A 20,023-nucleotide genomic window follows, 5' to 3' on the forward strand; every position below is an offset into this window, starting at 1 on the left:
AAGTGCAGGGAGCGAAGGTTAAGACAAGTATAGTGTTTATACTGGGTCGCGTTCAACGAGGACGTTGAACGGATTAGGTGGGGAGGTCTATGACCGGTCAGGCAAGTGATGCACAATGAATGTGCGTTACAGTGTTGCAGGCCAAGTCAGTATCCGACAATGATTGCGCCATACTGCATAGACTGTCACGTGATAAGAATGACATAACCCTGCAGGGCCAGCGAAGTGCAAAGGTAGTGCTACACTGTAAATACATTTTTCTAAGTAATGAAGCTTATTGGCTGAAACAATGAAGCTTCATTGAGGAAAAGGCAAGACAAAGCAAAGTGGCAAGACGTAACATGTGATGTTGGCATTAAGGCATATCCATAGAACTGAGTTGGCCCAAACTCAAGGGTGATGCAAGAAGGTAGAATAGGCCAAGAGTTGGTCTATGCATTAGTTCAAGGCAGGGCCAAAGCTTGAACGATGCAAACAAGCTAGTAATGCAAGAGTGGCATTGCTATTGTCAAGCAAATTGGCTGAGTGAAGCATATGACGCATGAATAACTAGAATGAGCTTAAGGAAGCCTTGATAATTGAAGCACAAGGATTGATGGTGCATTAGCTTAGACCAAGAAGGAGGCAGGGCCAAAATGGCCGTGCATTGGATCAAGGTTAAGTTCAGTAAAACGCAACAGTTGTGCAATACAACTTAAGTGACAGTTAGGAGTTGGTTACGAGCTTCACAAGCATGCCAATGATGCGAGACAAAGAAGAACGGTTATAGAGGGTGTTTGTAAGCGTGGGAGAATGTTTGTAACTGCTTTAGAATAGGTGTTGAGTGTTGGCCGGAGTTTAAAGAGAAACTGGCCAAGGTGGCACTTTATAGGCGGTTATGGAACTTCTCCATTGGACAGATGGCTATCCTCTGCGTGTGCAACAGTTATGCACGGTTTTAGCAAGTAAAGCTGTTGTATAAATAGTCCTAAGGCATGAGAAATTCGGCAGAGTTACATAGGAGAGTGTGAGACTCAAATTGAGAGAGTTTTTGTAAGGCTAAGGCTTGGTTCAAGAGGAACAAGTCTGCGTAAGTCCCTAAGTGGACAAATTTTATATATCTTCCCCCTAAGTGGACAAATTTTATATATCTTCCCTTTGATGCAATAAAATGAGATGATTGTGTCATGTTTTAAGTGTTCTTGGTTGATGCTGGTAATGTATGGTATTGTTTGAGTGCATTATGGGGTGCATTTGAGAAGTTAAGAGAAGTGAAAGAACGCTAAAGACTCCCGCTGAAGAATTGAAGAGTTGTTTGCATTGGTGTAAATTTATAAGGCTGAAGTGCAGGTGGGTGAAGTTTGATTCACAGAACCACTGTGCTGCTGGGTTACACTTTTGAAGAAATTTGTAAAGACTTTGCACTAAGATCCCATTAAAATATACACAGCTAAAGCATGGGTCAAGCAAAATAGCTATACTTCCCCAGATGACCCCGTGATACCTGCACCATCAATTATTTCACATCCTAAAGTAGCTTTTAGTACTAATACCATTCTCAAAGGAGAATGGTGTCATATATTTCTGCATAGCTGTATTACTTTTGACGGAAGAGCGACAAGAGGCAGTAGATGAGTTTATCCATCAGCAACTCAAAGTTGGTGCGAGCGTCTGCATTACCATAGGCACACATTCCATCCTCTACTGTGTCAAATGTACCTAACCTTCTGAAAGAAGCCTTTGATCTCAGCCACCCATCTCCCGTACGGTCTCTCTGTCTTACTCCGACAAATCTGCGAGAACTACTACCGCCGCCAGCATCAGACGAAAATGAGAAAGCATTTGTTTTCGCATGATCTTTGATTGGTCCTGGCATAATTGTTATTGTGGCTGATTAAGCAGGCTGCCGTAAGATGCAGTTGATGATTCAAACCTCATGGTGTAGAATAACTGCGTTATAAACACAAAGAGGGTTGGCAAAAAGGATCTAACTGGGAAAAGAAGACCAATGAAAAGCGATTCAACATAGCATGAATCCAAAATATATCTACGCAATAAAAAAAATTGCAACCTTGCTATTGCTGGCCAACAAAATTATAAACCGCTAAGCCACAGGTGTCCACAACAGGCAAGGTTAAACCAAAAGACTCGAAAAGACATCTATTAGTATTATCTATACTATTGGTGCATTCCAACCTGAATCACAAAATGTACTCCATTACCTTTTTAAATCTGTTCCTTCCCATCTGTCCAGTTTAAGATACAGTAGTTGTAATGGAATTTCTCATTTTCGAATTAAAATCACAAAAAATAATAATAATCAAGAATCCACACTCAAAATGGAGAATGATCATGCAGGAAAAGTCAAAATACCAAACAAAGCAAATAAGTTCAAGTACGAACATCAGTCCGAGCAAGACTTTGGCCTAATTTGGTTTTGGGGTAAGTGCAGCTGGCGTAACTAATCTGAGTGAGACTTGAAATGATATTCGTACTAGCTAGTAGTCATCACTCATCGGAAATGAAGATCATTTTGGTGTCAAATACAGTACTTAACTTTGATTTTGCTTATCCTAAGTATTTTAACTGAAAAGAAAAAACTTTCTGAAATCTATTTACCTGGCTCTGGGTAGCTTGCTTCCTCGTCAATTTAAAGAAGCATGTAGCTGGCACAACAATTGCCTACACAAAGATTGTACTCGTCAGATATAAAAGTAAAATGCGAGGAACAACTAAAAAAACCACCAAAAGAAAGAAGTAAGGAAGAGCTTTATCAGCATTTCAAAACAAATTAGTTTGTACTTACCACAATTATACTGAGGAGAGAACTGATTGATAAGACCTGAAAATTGGAATAAGCCTTTGTTTACCACTTGTGCGACATTGAGTAAAATGTCAGATCAAAGCAGATTAGGTCTTTTCTTCGTGATTTCTGAACCAAGAGACGTGCAAACAACTCCCTGGAGCACAGGATCAGCAAATACTCCATCCCCAGTAAAATTCACTCACTAATGAATGATGCCACTAGATACACTGAAGTCTGTCTCACATTCCTCCAAGTTTTGAACTCAATAATTCATAACCAATGGATCTCCCCTTTCTCTCATTTTGTTTCCCACCTGGTATTTGCATCTTCTAGCTGCTTCACTACCTCTCTCATCGTAGGTCTCTCATTCGGGTCAGTTCGTGTACATTGTAAAGCTAACAAGAGTACTTTAGTAACTTCTTCAGTTAGTGAGGAAACCACAATTTCATCCAAGAGGCTTGAATCAACAATGCTATCAATGGATTTCTGACTACTCCATCTAGAGTTCACCCACCTCACGATGTCAATTCCTTCTGGAAACGAAGCATCTAAAGCCTTCTTTCTAGATATTAATTCAAATAGAACTACACCATAACTGTAAACATCTGATTCTGGTTTCCCTATCATTGTATATGCACTCTCTGCACAAAATCATTGAAAATTTGAAGTTCAGAACATGAAAGCATATTAATATAAAACAAACATATGGCAAAATCAGTGAATATCACATTCGACCTCCCTAGGTAAAAAGGAAAAAGGTCGAGTGGAGAATCAATCATTCCTTGACATGGCAACCTCAATAGCATCTTAGCTAGCAATCAGGCTTCTTTATATAGATAACCATTTCTAAACTGCACAACATGTTTTCGTAACAACATTCTTAAATTTTAACTATAACAAAATTTATGTGTCTCAGTAGTTAAAATGTGGCACCGCATTATATGCAGAACAGAAGTATCCAGTGATATATCAATTAACTGAATAGAATTTGAAAAATAATATGTTAATACCTGGTGCAATGTATCCAGTGGTACCCGCAATCGAGATTGATTGGATGGAAGCGGAAGATTGATCCATGAGTTTTGCAATGCCGAAGTCAGAGATATGGGCTTCCATTTCTGAGTCTAAAAGTATGTTGTTAGGCTTGATGTCTCGATGCACAATAGCAGGATGACAGTCCTGGTGAAGATAACACAATCCTTCAGCGGTTCCTAGAGCTATCTTATAGCGAATATCCCATGTGATGTCGGGAGTCGGGCTAATCTCATGCAAAACATCATATAGACTACCATTCTGCATGTACCTGTACAAGATCAGCCCATAATCCTTTCTCATGCAGATTTCTTCCAACCTTACCAAATTCCGGTGTCTTATTTGTCCAACAGTTTCAATTTCTCTAATCATACTTGCACTTGCTCCCTTAAGGCCTACAAAATCAAGCTTCTTCACTGCATAGTGATTCTCCTCACTGATGGATGCCTTGTAAACAATTCCATGTGCTCCTCTTCCTATAACAAATCTCTCACTCAAATTCTCTGTAGCTTTCATAATTTTGCTTATTAGAGGTGATTGATCATCTTCATCAGAAACTTCATCCTTCATTTCTTGTTTTCTTTTGGAAAGAAACATACAACCCGAAACAAGAACCACCACAATGACGACAAATACAGAGCTAATAGCAATGATCACAATCTTTACTTTGCTAAGACTGTTGCGGCTTCTTGATTGATCACCACAGATACCCAAAATGTTGTTACTCTCAGTACAAGCTACGTCGGATCCCAACGGACAATGAACACAAAGGCCTGGATTTCCCAAAAACGAAGTCGGAGAAGAGTTTAAGAACTTCATCAGTGACTGTGGTATTCGGCCACTGAAAGAATTATATGAAACATTCAATTCGATTAATGAGAGGAGCTCACCTATTGGTGCCACACTTCCTGTCATATTGTTGACAGATATATCCAGTTTCTGGAGTTTGCGCAACTTCCCCAACTCTACAGGAATTTGGCCTGTAAGTGCATTGCCACTCAGATTCAAAGCATAAACCGAGTCATGCAACCTGCCAAATGATCGAGGGATGGAACCTCTGAACAAATTTTCACCCAATTGTAACTCCAAAAGATGTTCAAACTCTGGAAAGAAATCAGGAATTTCTCCATTCAACTGGTTCTCCTGAAGTTTCAAGTTAGATAATAGTGTCAAGCTCCTTAAACCAGATGGTATCGGACCACTCAATTTGTTGAAACCCACATCAAGATAATACAATTTGGTACACTTCGAGATTTGTTGACGCAACGAACCTTGCAAATTGTTACCAGATAGGTCTAAAACTTGCAGTTTAATAAGATTACCCAAACTTGAAGGAATTTTTCCACTCAAACTATTTCCTCTAAAATCCATGAAAGACAAGCTTGCATTTTTTACAAAATCCGGAAGGAGCCCGGTCAGATTATTTTGTTTAAGATTCAACCTGTTCAAACAAGAACAGCTACCGACATCAGAAGGTATGTCACCATGCAGCTGATTCAGTCCCAAATTCAGAATTTGCAGTTGTCTTCCGAAGCACAGATTCGGTGGGATTTCACCAGAGAAGCTGTTATTTACGAAATCAAGCTCCAATAAAGAACTGTTTATCCCCAACTTTTCTGGTATGATGCCGGAAAAATGGTTATTGAAAAGAGAGATATTTTTCAAATGAAGAAGCTCAGTCATCTCTACAGGTAATTCACCAGAAAGGCTGTTATTATAAACAATTACATTCTCTAGAGTTTGAATCTTCCAAATACTCAACGGGATCTCCCCAGTCAACTTGTTCACATACAAATAAAGTGTCTGTAATTTGCTACAAAGCCCCAACTCACTAGGAATTTCCCCTTCAAGCTGGTTATAACTAGCTTCAAACAGTGTCAAGGACCTACATTTTCCTATCTCAGCTGGTATTTTCCCAGATAAAAGATTTTCAGAGAGGTAAAGTTCAGTAAGTTCAGTCATTAAACCAATCGATGACGGGATTCCACCAGTTAATTTATTATCGGCCACTGAAAAAACTTGCAAACTAGTACAATTTCCCAACTCACTGGGAATTTCACCATCAAAACGGTTAGAAGACAAATCCAATGTGCTTAATGTCTTGCAATTACTACCATCAAAACCTTCAGAAATCCCACCTTCTAGACTGTTAGAACCCACATCAAACACATTCAGCGACTTAAGATTACTCAAACTTTTCGGCAGAACACCAGTGAAATTGTTATCCTTCAAATATATCTCAGTCAATTTAGTGCAATTACCAATTGAGTAAGGTACATTCCCAGACAATTTATTCGAATACAAATACAACAAACTAAGATTCGTCATGTTACCTATATTGCTTGAGATCGAACCAGTTAACTGATTCGACGAAAGAAGAACTGATTCCAAATTTTCCAACATAAACAAAGATTCTGGTATTTCTCCACTCAACAAATTATTATAAATTGCCAAATAAGACAACTTCCTCAAATTCTTCAAACTATCAGGTAAACTTCCATTCAAAGTGTTATAAGATAGATCTATGTAAGTAAGTTCACTACAATTACCTAATTCACTTGGAATCTCCCCATAGAAATCATTATAACTCAAATCAACGGTTTCAATAGATCTCAATTTTCCAATTTCATGACCTAATTGCCCAGTAATATTAGAACTAGTTAATGTAAGTGAGATTATTTTGTGTTTATGGTCACATTTAATTCCATTCCACTTACATGGTGTTGAATCTGTAGAGTTCCAATTAGAATTATACGAAGATGATAATGATGTTGATGAAATCCAGTTTTGAGAAAGGGAGAGTAAAGTTAAACCATCAGGTGATAAAGCAGAGACAATACAAGGAAAAATGAAGATGATTAAGAATAAGAATGAGTTTAGAAGTGGTTTATGAAAGATTATCATTACCTCTTGAGCTGCTGCTTTAACCATGATTGACGATACTGAAGAAGATGAAGAAACAGAAGATTTTGGTAGTGGAAATAAACTGAAGATTCTGGTTGTTTGGAATTGTCTTTTGCTGTGAGTGAGAACTGAGAAGAACAAGAAGCACGGAGAGAATGAGAATGGGAATGAAATTTATATATTCGGTTGGTGTTTTTGGTGGTTAATATTTTTAAATAAATGATAGTATTTTGGCACGTTTTACTATTTAGCAAGGGTCAAATTTGTGGTAATTTTCCGGAAGCAGAAGTGGCCAAAGTTGCTGAAGAAGCACTAGTGGAGGGATATCTGTCCTTGCCACAGTTAATCTAGTCGACGAGGAGACAAGTGTCTACTGGAGATCACTCTCTTCACTGCTTTTTTTTAGAGTCCATATCATGTTAGCTCCACTGAGGTACAGTAGTGGGATTCTCTATGCACGCCGCATAACTTTATCCCTTCACAAACAAATATAGTGCCATTTGTAGATTTTTGCTTAGAAGATCAGAATTGTATTCTTGTCAAAGTCTTTCTTTTTCTTTTTGACTTCTCTGGTATTTGTTTTCTCAATCAAACTTCTGTTAGGCATCTCTCCTTTTTTGGATAATAATAATAAACTTGTTAGGTTTGTGATAGGTAGTCATGAGTAAACTTGCTAAGATTTTATTTAGTTTTTCTTTTTCTTTCATATTAATCAGATACACTGGAAGGATCAATAGTCGGTGGAAAGTAAGTTTTTGAATCCCTAACCTATAACTTGGGAGTTTAATTCCTAACTGCGTTAATCTCCGTTAGTTTTAGTCAGTGTAAAATTGGGTCAAACTGAACATCGCGGATTTTTTTATTAACCATGCGTTGCCAGGTATGATAAGATTGTTTTTTTTTTGTTAACCATTTTTAATTTTTATTCGTAGTTTAAGGTCGCTTATAATATTGTCAACAAAATGTTTTAGGTGTCTTGGAATGAAATCTCTACTCCTAAGGAGAATGGTGGTTTCAGTGTAGAGAATCTGAAGCTCATTAATTTGACTTTGATTTCTAAGTTGATTTGGAGATACACTAGAGAAACAAATGCATTGTGGAGGAAGATTGAACATCCTTCCTGCCTTTGGACGATTCTTTGTCTCAGGGGAGGGATGAAAAAGCATTTTAAAGACAAGTTCTTTGATTCAGAACAAGTATGAGTTTCAGGTGAATAGCTGGAAGGCCGTGAGGTTTTGGTTAGATAATTGGTGTACTAATGACCTTCTCAAAGATGGATGTCCTACAACATTTTAAGTCTATAAAAAAAAATGTTTCTATAGCTGAAGTTGTTATAGTAATGGTAGACTACATTGTAATACTAGAAGGAATATGCTCGTTGCTAAACAAAAGAAATGAAACTTACTGTGTAATGGATTAGGTCATGTTCCAGAATTTGCAGATGGTGAACATGTGCTTTCCTACAACAGTAATTACAATGTGCAGAAATGTTATGAAAGCAGCTGGAGGAAAGTAGCGTCTGCAATTTTTCAGAAATTCTTATAGAAACATCATATTCGTCCTAAAGTAAGTTTTTTTCGATGGACTTACTTTCATAATAATATCCCTAGTCTTGCTATGCTCAGGCTAAGAGGGACGAATATAGCTTCATAAGTATGTCATTTGTGTCAGCAAAAAATTGAAACGGTAGACCATATGCTTGTGACGTGCACTTACTCTTATGATGTTTGAATACCTGTTATATGAGCCTATAAAATGGAATGGATTATGCTGCAACTTTGTTTCGACTACCTGAAGTTTCGGTTCCACTATAAGTTGAGAGAAAGGTCCAAAGATGTTTGGGAGAAGATGAATTATGATGTGCTTTGCCACTTACAGAGGGACATAAATGATCTGGTGTTAGGCATAAATTAAGATATGAAATAGTTATGCTATATAAAGAAGATTATTGTTCTTTGGTTTCATGACCAAAATTTTTTTTAAAGACATTGATGTAAAATCTATCTTGTTCATCGGGAGTTTGTACTTCATGTGTAATGTAAGTGTTCAATTGGGAGTCTGTTTTTCACTTGTAATATAAGTGTTTGAACCTTCCTGGGATGTACATATTTTTTCTTTAATATTACCTTCATTTTTTTTCATCGAGAACACCATGAATAAGTTCCAAAGATCAACGTGTTTTCTTATCAAAGTAGTTCTTTTCCTTTTTGACTTCTCCAGTCTTTATTTTCTCGATCAAACATCTGTTAGGTATTCTTTTTTTGAGAATATACTTGTGTTGGGTAGCCATGAGTAAACTCGCTAAGAATAATCTGATGTTAAGATTTTATTTATTTTTTTCTTGGATTTTATTTATTTATTTTTTGCTAAGAGTAAAATTATGTTAGTTTTTTTTATCGGATTCGAAACCAGTTATACGAGGGTATATCATACCCATGGAGTCAATTTAAACAATTTGATTTGAAAAAGACGAAACCGTATGGTCCCAAATTGTCGTAGATTTATGTTAGGTATTCTTCCGCTAACAAGTGGTGTTGTGGACACTGAAGAAGACTGCAGAGAGAGTCCAAACAGATTTTACTCTGGATATTTAGAATGCGCATGCATTCCATTCCCATACTATTAGCCACAGTTTAAAAGTTTTCATATCAAGCAGATAACCGAAGATCAATAGCCAATGTAAATTGGCACAGACCGGACGTCGTGACCTTTTTTATTAAATATGCCTTGCTAGACGGGATTAGATTCTTTTATTTTTGTTTTTCTCTGAACCATTTTCAAATTTTTGTTCGTAGTTCAAAGTCGATTATAATATGGTAAAGGAAATGTGTCAGGTGTTTTGGAAGAAAATTTGTACTCCTAAGAAGAAATGGTGGTTTGAATGTAAAGAATCTAAAGCTCGTTTATTTGGTTTTGCTTTCTAAGTGGATTTGGAGATACATTAGAAGAAAAAAATGCATCGTGAAGGAATATTATGCAATAAAAGTTTAAAAGAAAGTGGGATGTCTTCTTTCGTGTGGATGATTCTCTGCCTCGAGAGATGGACTTGTGGAAAAACATTTTGAAGAAAAGTTATTTGATTCGGCACAAGTGTGGTCAGTTTCAGGTGAATAATGGGAACGCTATGAGGTTTTGGTTAGATAACTGGTGTACTATTGACCCTCTTAAAGATAGATATCCTGCAGCATTTAAAGTCTATAAGGACAAGAATGCTTCTATAACTAAAATGGTTAGTAATGGTAGACTACATTGTAAAACTAGAAGAAATATGATTGTTGCTGAGCAAATAAAGTGAAACTTATTGTTTAATGAATTAGGTCATGTTCCGGAATTTGTGTATGGTGATCATGTGTTTTCCTACAATGGTTATTACAATGTGCAGAAATGTTATGAGATAAAGCTGGAGGAATGTAGCATCTACAATGTTCAGAAATTCCCATGGAAACGTCAAATTCCTCCTAAGGTAAAATTTTGCCATGGACTTCCTTTCAGAATCCATACATACTCTTTTTATGCTTAGGCATAAAGGGGTGAATGTAGCTTCAGAAGTATACAGTTGGTTTATTCTCCTAGAATTATGATATACAAATAGTTTGTATCCTTATTAGTCTCATTAATATATTTTGCTAGTGACTATTTTATATTATTTAAGTTAATTATTGTGTTTTTATATGAAAGTCATGTGACCGGTTATCGTGAAAAACATGTAATAAAACCATACATATGGGAAATGTTGGCTTCTACCAAACAGATGTAACAGATCATATAGATGTCATCTACCTGTATCCATAGAGCATTTGTATGAGGCAGATTTAGATTTAGAATTAGACCTTGAGGTCACATGTTTGATCCCAATTTTTTGTTAAAAAGGGAGTGTTTATAATTGGTGAATCTAAATTTAAATTAGACAAATTAATGATGTAACGTTTAAGTAATAGAAAAGTTTTTCGTGTATACTTGACACATGAACTGGGGTATCATTTAATTGGCCACCTCGGTCTTTAAATTTTTAACATTAAACAATTTACAAAGCTCAATACTCCTACCAACCTTATTCCCTGATAATACAAAAAATAAAATAAAATAAAATGAAACAACCATAAAAATTATTATCTAGAACAGATGAAAACCAAAATATTGCAAAAACCACCATCTTCAGAAACCCTTAAGACAGTTGATTTCCTGAGTACTCAACTACAGACTTAATTGTATCTTCCGATTTTACATCCCCCGCTAAACCCAAATGATTTCTCATCCGGGAGAAAGAACAAATCAGAGCGCTGATCACCAAAATTTACAGTCAAGGATCAAACAAAACCAAAAAGAAATTATGAAACACGTAAAAAAAAATACAACTAATTAAGAGACCTAGAAACTGTAAAGGATACTTCCATCTTCACTCTCAGTGATTGAGTTCTTGAGAAACCCATCTCCGGGTAGATTACTATCACTGAAATAAAACTCTACCTACAAATTAAAAACAAAAAACAAAACAAAATCATTTTTATTGAAATAAATTGGAAGTTGTACACAATAAAGGCAAAAAAAAGGTGAGACATTTATGTGTACCCGACGAAGGACTTTAGCTGTTGTTTCTTCATCTAATGAATGGGTTGTCAGTTTTTCCATCGTTCAAAAATTTTCTGAACTGTTCTAAAATAGAGAGAGAGGGGGTAGAGAAATCGTATTATTTAGGGTTTTAGCTATTTTTTCTAGGATTTCTAAGGGTTTTAGACCTCAATTTTTTTTTTTAATAATATTTGATTTCCCGGTTTGTCATTTTGGCCAATAAAAGATCACATGAGACCGCGTAATTCGAAATACTTGAGACTTTAGTTGACTCTTGACTAAATTTTATTTATCATATTTGTATTCTTTGTTAATAATTATACCAAGTTTACACTTCTACCCGAAAATTATTATAATATTTTATTAGTATGATCATTAATTAGTTTTATTATAGACAATTGTCCAAATTTTTATGTAGTATGAGAGATATTGATTTCCTTGTCTTCATTTTTTGATATTTACTATAAGTTTAGTTACATTTCCATTAAACACCAATGAAGATTAATTGTTTGGCGTTAAACAGGTCAAATCCTTTGTATATGTTACCAACGTGTCATTATATTTTTATAATATGTAAGACAAGTAACATAGTTTGTAGCACTGGAATTTCGAGTTTTCTGAATTAAAAAGAATGTTACTTTTATAAATGGAGCATGAACTCTATTTTGATTAGTAATTGTGCAATCTTGATATTAGATTTTCCGTTCAACATTCTTATTCTCGTCTTTTAGTTTCTATGTTCAATTCTTTTTTCTTTTCTTGAATTATTACCGGCAAAGCCATGAACATGTATGTACATGTTTTTATATTATAAAAACACTAAGTTCGAAAAAAAAAAAAAAGTATTCAACGATATTTTACAGTAACCAAAGAGATCTTGAAACTAATAAAATATGTTAGCAATAGTTCAGATTTGACTATGAGGTCACAGGTTTGATTCCGATTTATGGTCACAAAAATCCTCATATGCTCCATGGTCAAGTTCCTAGTTTATTTTCCATAGAATTTGGAGTATTCACATTTGTCCAACAATGGGCATCTTCCTTCCTGTATTGAGTTAGTGAATTTCATTGGTTTGTTCTTAGTATAAATTATCTTTGTGCAAATGAAAGCGAAGAGTTCATTTGTCCAGGTTAGTATTGTGAGTATATAGATATGGATGAGGATTCAAAATGGCATGCTTCTACCAAATATTGTACACCATTCGAATAACTTCTCTATTGGGACGATCAACCATTTTATTCTACATCAAAAAATTAATTGTAGAAAATATTTGGCACAAAACGGTTACAATTCTATATCATCGGCTTGTTGCTGAACCAAAGTGGATGTTATTTTTGTTGTAGTGAAAAATTAATGAGCGAAGGTGCATGATTGGCAAGAATAATGTGTGGTTGAAACATAGTTGGTCTAGTTTTAGACCATCTATGGTAGTTCAAATATTCGATCGAATACAAGAATTTTTTAACAAACACTAAATTGGGTATAAACATTTTGTGATGGATACCAAGTTATGAAGTGGTATACGATAAATGTAAAGATTCCATATTCATTTCTACTTTAACCACAAACTTTAGCCAATATATGAAGAGAGAGAATCCATGGACACTATCCATACAAGATCGAACTAATTTTTCTTTAGAGTCCAAATGACAATGAATTTGAGCCCAATATTTTGATTATATGTTACTTTTATTGAACTCTAGATTCCTACTAAAAATAAGCACAATCCGAAACAAATAACTCCACCATCTGCCACTTTGAAAATCAACCGTTGAACATTAAAGGTCGAAATTAAAATCGGTAGATGGTGAGCTTTGGTATATCAAATTGTGCTCATATTTGGTATGGATCTACAGTTTAACAAGATGAGCATATCATCAAAATATTGGGTTCAAATTCATCGTCATTTGGACGCTAAAGAAAAATTGGTTCAATCTTGTATGGATAATGTCCATATAAGATTGTCCATGGATCCTCCCTAATACATGTAACTCTCATGGATTAAATTCTTATTTAAACATAACAAATAAACTTTGGTCTCCATAAACTAACACCTGATCGTCCTGATAAGGATGGTAATAGGACGAAAATAGATGGGGTAACTCAATCCAACACCTTGCCCTGCTATCATTTTTCCGGAAAATGGATCATATGCCCAAAAATCATAAAGCATGTGAGTAATGAACTGCTAAATTATATGTCTAGTTAAAAATGATACAAAAAGATTCACTCAGATATGCCCTTTACTTTTAATTTTATTTTTTTATCTTATCATTTTCTCTCTCTCCAATTTAAAATTAATAACGAGAAAGGTCTTAACTTCCAAAATATAAGTCGTATTTTAATAAATCTATATTTTTGGAAAGGGTTCGAAAAAATCTACAAAATAAGATCCATTGTTGATATGAAATTCGATTTTTTTTTAATTTGAAACCAAACTGAGGGTACATTATGCACCCAAGTGCAACTTGGCCAAAATTTATTTCCTATAAAAATATGCATTATGCACCCAAGTGCAACCTAACCAATTTATTTCGTATAAAAATATGCATTATGCACCCAATTGTAACCTGGCCAAAATTTATTTCATGTAAGAATATGCATTATGTACTCAGGTGCAACCTGCCCAAAACCTATTTCTTGTCAGAACATACATTATGCATTCAGGTGCATCTTGTGTACATCGTGGATAAATCTATGTTTATCCTAGTAATCACCTACAAAATATATTATACACAACCAAAATCACTAGTTCATGATTTCGAGCAATAAATCACCATAAAAAACATATATTAAGGAACAAATATAAGAGGAAGAACAAAAAGTTATGCACTTCGATGCAAATAGGACAAAAACTTATTTTCTGTCAGAATATACGTTACGGGTACATTATTTATATGTCCCTACTTTTGATATCCAATAAATATATCCTTATACAACAATAAATATGTCCCTACTTTTTAATAACCTTATCCATTTAAAATTTGATTACCTTAATACCCTCACCCATATAATTTTTTTTTAATTTCAAAATGGAACAAATTTCTTCCTCTACCACTTCACCACCACAACTAGCACCACCACCACCAACATTTAACTACCATTCCACCACCACCTTTCAACAACCACCACCTACCAACCGCCACCACCACTAATATTCCACCACCACTCCTTCACCACCGCCATTACACCACCAACAGTCCTCCACCACCACTAGTCTGTCGCCGCCACCACCACTAGTCCTCCCCCACCACCACTAGTCCGCCGCCACCGCCACCTCCGCCACCACTGGTTCAAATATTTTTGTATCAACAACAGTAGTTGATCCAAATAAAAATAGAACCAACGGTAGAAGTTGATCCATGTAAATGGAGTGAACTTGGCGTGATTCGAACATGCATCATCTGACATGGAGGCAGTCATGCTGCTATTGCACCACAAGTTCAACATTAGAAGAAAATTACATGATTTAAACTATAAGCATGATTATACTTATCCAAAGGAAATATTGTCAACAATAGGAGTTGAAAGGATCAACAACAGTAGTTGATCCCATAAAAAATTGGGTCAACAACAAAAGTTGATCCAATAAATGGGATCAACAACAGTAGTAGATCCAATTAAAAATTGCGTCAACAACAAGAGTTGATCCCATAAATGGATTAACAATCATAGTTGATCCCATAAAAACCGAAGTCCAAAGATATACATGGAAAAATGGTAATGCTAAATCATTTCAAAATGTTGGAAAACAACAAAATAAGATCCCGTCATTTAAAACCATAAACAAATAACAAGAATGTTCACATTCTACAAAATTAATACTAGCAATTCAAATGTACCCTTCATTTTAAATGGTCATCCTTTTATTTGCAAACTGATACTAGCAATCCAAATGCAACAACAAAAATGTCGCCATTCTACAAACTCTAATTTTCATTTAGCAACAAAGATGAGTGAACAAAGAAATAAACTATGGATCTCTCTATTGTTCATTTTTGTTTATCTAGGAAGAAAAATATAAACAATCTATAATAATTGAGAGAAAAACCAATGCCAACATGCAGTACCCAAACTAAAGCTACGAGTTTGTCTTTCGGCTTATGAGTGTTTACTATCGTTGAGGTAACGAAAACTCCATATTGTAGTAGTCGAGGTAAAAGTTACCTAACGTACAGATACTGGAACTCGATACTTGCAGGTACTTCACACAATTAATTCCACTATCAAGCTATCAGTGGCCAATCGATACATATATAGACTTAAAGGAAGCATCAGTTGATCACAATGCCTGCACAGTAAAATCAAAACTATGATATTGCACTAAATTTTAGAAATTAAGTCAAAAATGCAAACCAACTCAATATAAACTAGATACTTATCATACCACCACATAAGTACCTCATGCTCCACCACCTAATCCTCCGCTACAACCAGTATCACTTCCAATTTATCTTCCAACACCAAGTCCACCACCACCAACAATATCGTTAGTTACACTGTGATGACATATCGAACCCATAAAATCATCCCCAACACCATCATTTGTTACCTTTTTTCTTTGGCATCATGAAATAATTACCACCAACATCATCTCCTGACAACCGCCGCCAACACCACCACCACCACCTTACATAGAAATTGTTAAGCACAAATTGCAAAAATCTATGCATAAATCATCAAATTAACCAAAAAATTTTATCTTCCATACATCTTAAATTTATCATTTTAATTTTTTCTTCTTCACATTTTGAAATTCAAAGATTAATTATCAACACTAATTACAATGAAAATCAGAGATAAAGCTTACCTTTTAATCTATTTTGATGATTGAATCTACAGATCCAATTATTGATGACGATTTCGGTCATCTCATCCCAATTAATACATAAACTTCTTTAAGAACTAACGTTGTTATCATCGATTTTAGGTTCTTCAAGCCGGATCGAGTTGAACCCAAAATGAATCTAATGATCTAATTCTCAAAATTAGGTTTTTAAGACCATTTTCTCGTTGATTCATCACCAGATTTAAGTTTTTGTAAGTAGTGATGGAGCTGATTATGGAATATGTAGAGCCAATGGAGTAGGAGGTGGTACCAGAGATGATGGTGGCGGAGTTTGGTTCGATGGATTTTTCGTGGTGGTAGGAGATGCAGATGGTGATGGTGGCGATGAAGATGATGACAGTGGAGATGAATAGACTTTTAATGTTTCGGGGAAATTCATCGATGGATAAAGAAGGAATAGATGATAGGGAGGGTAACTTTGGAAAGATGAAAAAAATTAGTGGACCCTTGATGGACTTATAGATGGATATGGATATATTTATAGTGAGATAAGGATATTTTTGAAGTCCATCAGAAGGAGGGACAATAATTCAATTTCCACATACGTTATGCACTCGGGTGCATCTTGTGTGCTTCATGGATAAATCTAGGTTTATCCTAGGAATCACCCACAAATATATTTTATACAACCAAAATCACTAGTTTATGATCTCGAGCAATAATACCATCACATTCACCATCAACATCAACAAAAAACAAGTATTAAAGAAGAAAAATAAAAGAAATAACAAAAATTCAAAAAAAATATACGGTATGCACCCAAGTGTAACCTGACCAAAATATATTTTTCTGTCAGAATATGCATTTTTTACTCAGGTGCATCTTGTGTATTTTTATAGATAAATCTAGGTTTATCCTAGTAATCATCAATACCACAAGTTCCAGGATTATCACCATCGATTTCACCAGCAGATTTGTGATTAGTTAATAAGAGAATCAACTCAGTACTATAACATGACCAAGAGTTAAATCATTTCGTGCAAACCCATTCAAGGATTCGTCATGAATTTTACATTAGCAATAGATTTGGGGGAAAATCTCTCAAATCAATAAGAACCCTAATTATTTTGATTTTTAACAACTCCAATTTAAGGATGGGTGATGAATTTTTTCAAGTCTTCCAATTTTTTTAATATATCTAATTAAATTTGTTGTATGTAATAACACAAGTGTTATCAATGGTCTAATATTATCTAAGACTAGATGATCGTGTCCACGGTGCTGACCTACCAAAAATCCGAACAGATTTCAAGATTCTATTGCGAGATTTTGGTTGTTTTGAAGATTCTGATTTTTGTGACATTTATAAGAGTTGCTATATAGTTCATCAGTTAGCAACATATGTAGTTTGTTAGCGTGGCGGACTATCGTTTTATTCGAGATCTCTTAGCAATTGTTGATTCTGCGATAACAGAAAAAAATTAGGCAAGTGTATTGTCTTTTTATTTATTTGCTATTTTTTTTCTTGCTATTTATGTTCTATTTGATCGATAAGAATTCGGTGTCAACGAGTTTTAAACTCAATTAGGTCATAGGTATCATCACTTACTCACCAATAACTACAGAGAACCATCAAGTGGTTTGTTGGTTCACATTCTCCCTCCCACTGTGGAGGTAGGGTTTGAACCTCGTAATTGCAAAACCATCTCCAATTTAAAGGACTTTGGATGTAATACCCGGTGTTTTTAGCATGGCGCATGCGCTATGGCTTATGATGAAGCTTCATCCAAATTAAAGCTTCATCCAAATTAAAGCTTTCATTGCCTAGTAAGAGGCATTTGGCCAAAGGCCAATATCATGCCAAGAGTGGCGCATTTTTTTGGGAATATTGGCCAAGGCCAATATGACACCAAGAGGAAGCTACATTAGCCTAGAGCCAATAATGGCGCATTATGGCGCATTTGGTAAGCTATACTGGACAGATGCCAAATTTCGCATCAAATAGTGCGTTAGGCCAGTTGGGTAGATGGTCTTGGGCGTTGCAGCACAACCATTGCGCATTATGCATGCTATTGGCCTAAAGCCAATATCGCACAACAATTGTGCATCAGACCAGATCGGGCTGGTCGAGTGAATGTTTCGCAATCATTGTGCAATATTGAAGCTGGCATATTCCCAGAACAGAAACTCAGCAATCATTGCCGGTTATTCAGGAACACATGGCAACAACCATGAGTAGTGAAGCAAGCACCTCAAAAATGGTACTTGATGAATGTCAATCCGGTCCCCTAGTTTAGGTCGTAGAAATGTTATTAAGACATATATAGGGAGGGGTAGTTGGTTGAAGGTGCATATGCGGACTATGCACCAAGTAAAGCTTCATAACTTAGCCGGAAGAACATGAATGATGCTTAGGCCTGATTTATAGCTGTGTAGCCTCCCAATGGAGCGTATTTCACTTATCTTCTTGTTAGGGTGAAGAGCAGTGACATTTCATCTCAGCAAAAAATACACCTTAACTAAAATCGAATCCCATATAACCATGAGTATTCCCCAATCTCTAGTACAAACCTTCACATTGGCCACGTTTTTTGGTTTACAGCCTAGCCACGTTTCGGATTAATTACGTGGCTACTGGTCATAGGTATAACTATAGCTACGTTTTATGTTACCATGTAGCCATAATGTACCATTTGGTCATGGGTTTAAACCTAAACCGTTTGACTGTATCCATAAGGAACCTTTTGGTCATAGGTTTAAGTCTAAACCCATCACTCGTAGCCATAGATGGCTATGTGGCCACATTTACCAATTGTGTATGTGTCTAATGTTTTGGTCGGCATTAGACACGCCTATTCAGTCGAGGCTGTAAGTGAATTTATTTATCCACTTTGATTTATTTTTTTTTCCAAAATGTAGGGTTCATAGACATGTTACATGTCCAAATCATTGATCTTTTGTATACCCACCTACATGAGTATAGTTTGCGCCACAAGTATCTTGTTTTTTTTCATCCTTTGACATCTGACACACTGTAATGTAAATTTTTCTTACCAATTTAGGAATCGGGATCTTGATCAGTTAATCTTATCATGTAATGGTCATATTTAACGAAAACGGTGTTGGTCACTAAGCAAAAACTATGCACCATTTAGGGTGTGGTGCACTGAATCCTGTGATGCTGTCACATCATGTGCTAAAGCATTAAAAATACTCTTTCAAAGAGAAAACTTCATCAACATCAATGGCTTTGCCAAAACTAACATCTTTGCGGAATGTAAATTTCATCATCATCACCGGCTTTGCCAAAACTAACATCTCCGTAGAACAAATTAAACGAAAAAAAATTAGGATTGCAAGGAAAAATCCAGTAAACCACGAAGTAAATAAATCCACTGTAGTCAACTTCCTTGATCTCTGGTCCAGCACCACCAGCTCATGCTGCAAGACCATCATCGTCCATCCCAACAATTCCCATAAGATAGAATGAGAAATTAACTTATGGTGGTCAGCTGCATAATTTGGAGTCTTGTAGTCAAAAACAATCAAGAAAGTTATTCTAAGGCTGAGCAAAAATATTTCGATGGTACTATTACCAATTTAGAGCTAAAAGGCGTATATCTGGTGAAAACTTGCTATGGAAAATGTGTTGTGTATATCACCAACAATGAAAATGTGAACATCTTCACAGGGAATATATGTAACAAACCTGGGAAGTCTGAGCAAGCCTGTGAACAAGTGAATGTGTTTGTTGTTGTAGGAACAAAGTTTTTTCATAAAGCTTCCTTTTCTTGGATATAGATGGAAATCGCATATCCATACGACTCAATAACCCCAATTACTGCAGCAGTGGCATCTACCTGCTTCATTTGTAAGGTATTACTATGATTACTATGATCCTCATGGAAGAGAGCAAGTCTCTCTTCACTAGTAGTGTAGTT

The 20,023-nt window shown here is 35.6% G+C and overlaps 1 protein-coding gene and 1 long non-coding RNA gene across 4 annotated transcripts; both read right to left on the bottom strand.

Annotated features, from left to right (window-relative positions):
* Positions 1-1,299: 1,299 nt before the first annotated feature.
* On the bottom strand, positions 1,300-6,868 carry LOC113282622 (receptor-like protein kinase). Of its 2 annotated transcripts, XM_026531666.1 has the most exons (5): positions 4,708-6,868; positions 3,796-4,590; positions 2,786-3,426; positions 2,599-2,661; positions 1,300-1,929 (listed from the first exon to the last, which is right to left on the bottom strand). In XM_026531666.1, exons 1-3 carry the CDS (start codon positions 6,746-6,748, stop codon positions 3,083-3,085), a joined length of 3,180 nt encoding a protein of 1,059 aa, XP_026387451.1. In that variant the 5' UTR covers positions 6,749-6,868; the 3' UTR covers positions 1,300-1,929; positions 2,599-2,661; positions 2,786-3,082. The 2 variants fall into 2 exon arrangements, with proteins under 2 accessions (XP_026387451.1, XP_026387450.1); XM_026531665.1 differs by having other exon boundaries at positions 3,796-6,868.
* Positions 6,869-14,663: 7,795 nt separating this feature from the next.
* LOC113277776 lies at positions 14,664-16,492 on the bottom strand. Of its 2 annotated transcripts, none has more exons than XR_003325139.1 (4): positions 16,104-16,492; positions 15,695-15,922; positions 15,461-15,584; positions 14,664-14,717 (listed from the first exon to the last, which is right to left on the bottom strand). It is a non-coding gene; the product is annotated as an uncharacterized LOC113277776 (long non-coding RNA). The 2 variants fall into 2 exon arrangements; XR_003325138.1 differs by having other exon boundaries at positions 15,681-15,922.
* Positions 16,493-20,023: the final 3,531 nt, after the last annotated feature.

Source organism: Papaver somniferum, chromosome 5 (assembly GCF_003573695.1).
Source record: "Papaver somniferum cultivar HN1 chromosome 5, ASM357369v1, whole genome shotgun sequence".
NCBI classification, from domain to species: domain Eukaryota; kingdom Viridiplantae; phylum Streptophyta; class Magnoliopsida; order Ranunculales; family Papaveraceae; genus Papaver; species Papaver somniferum.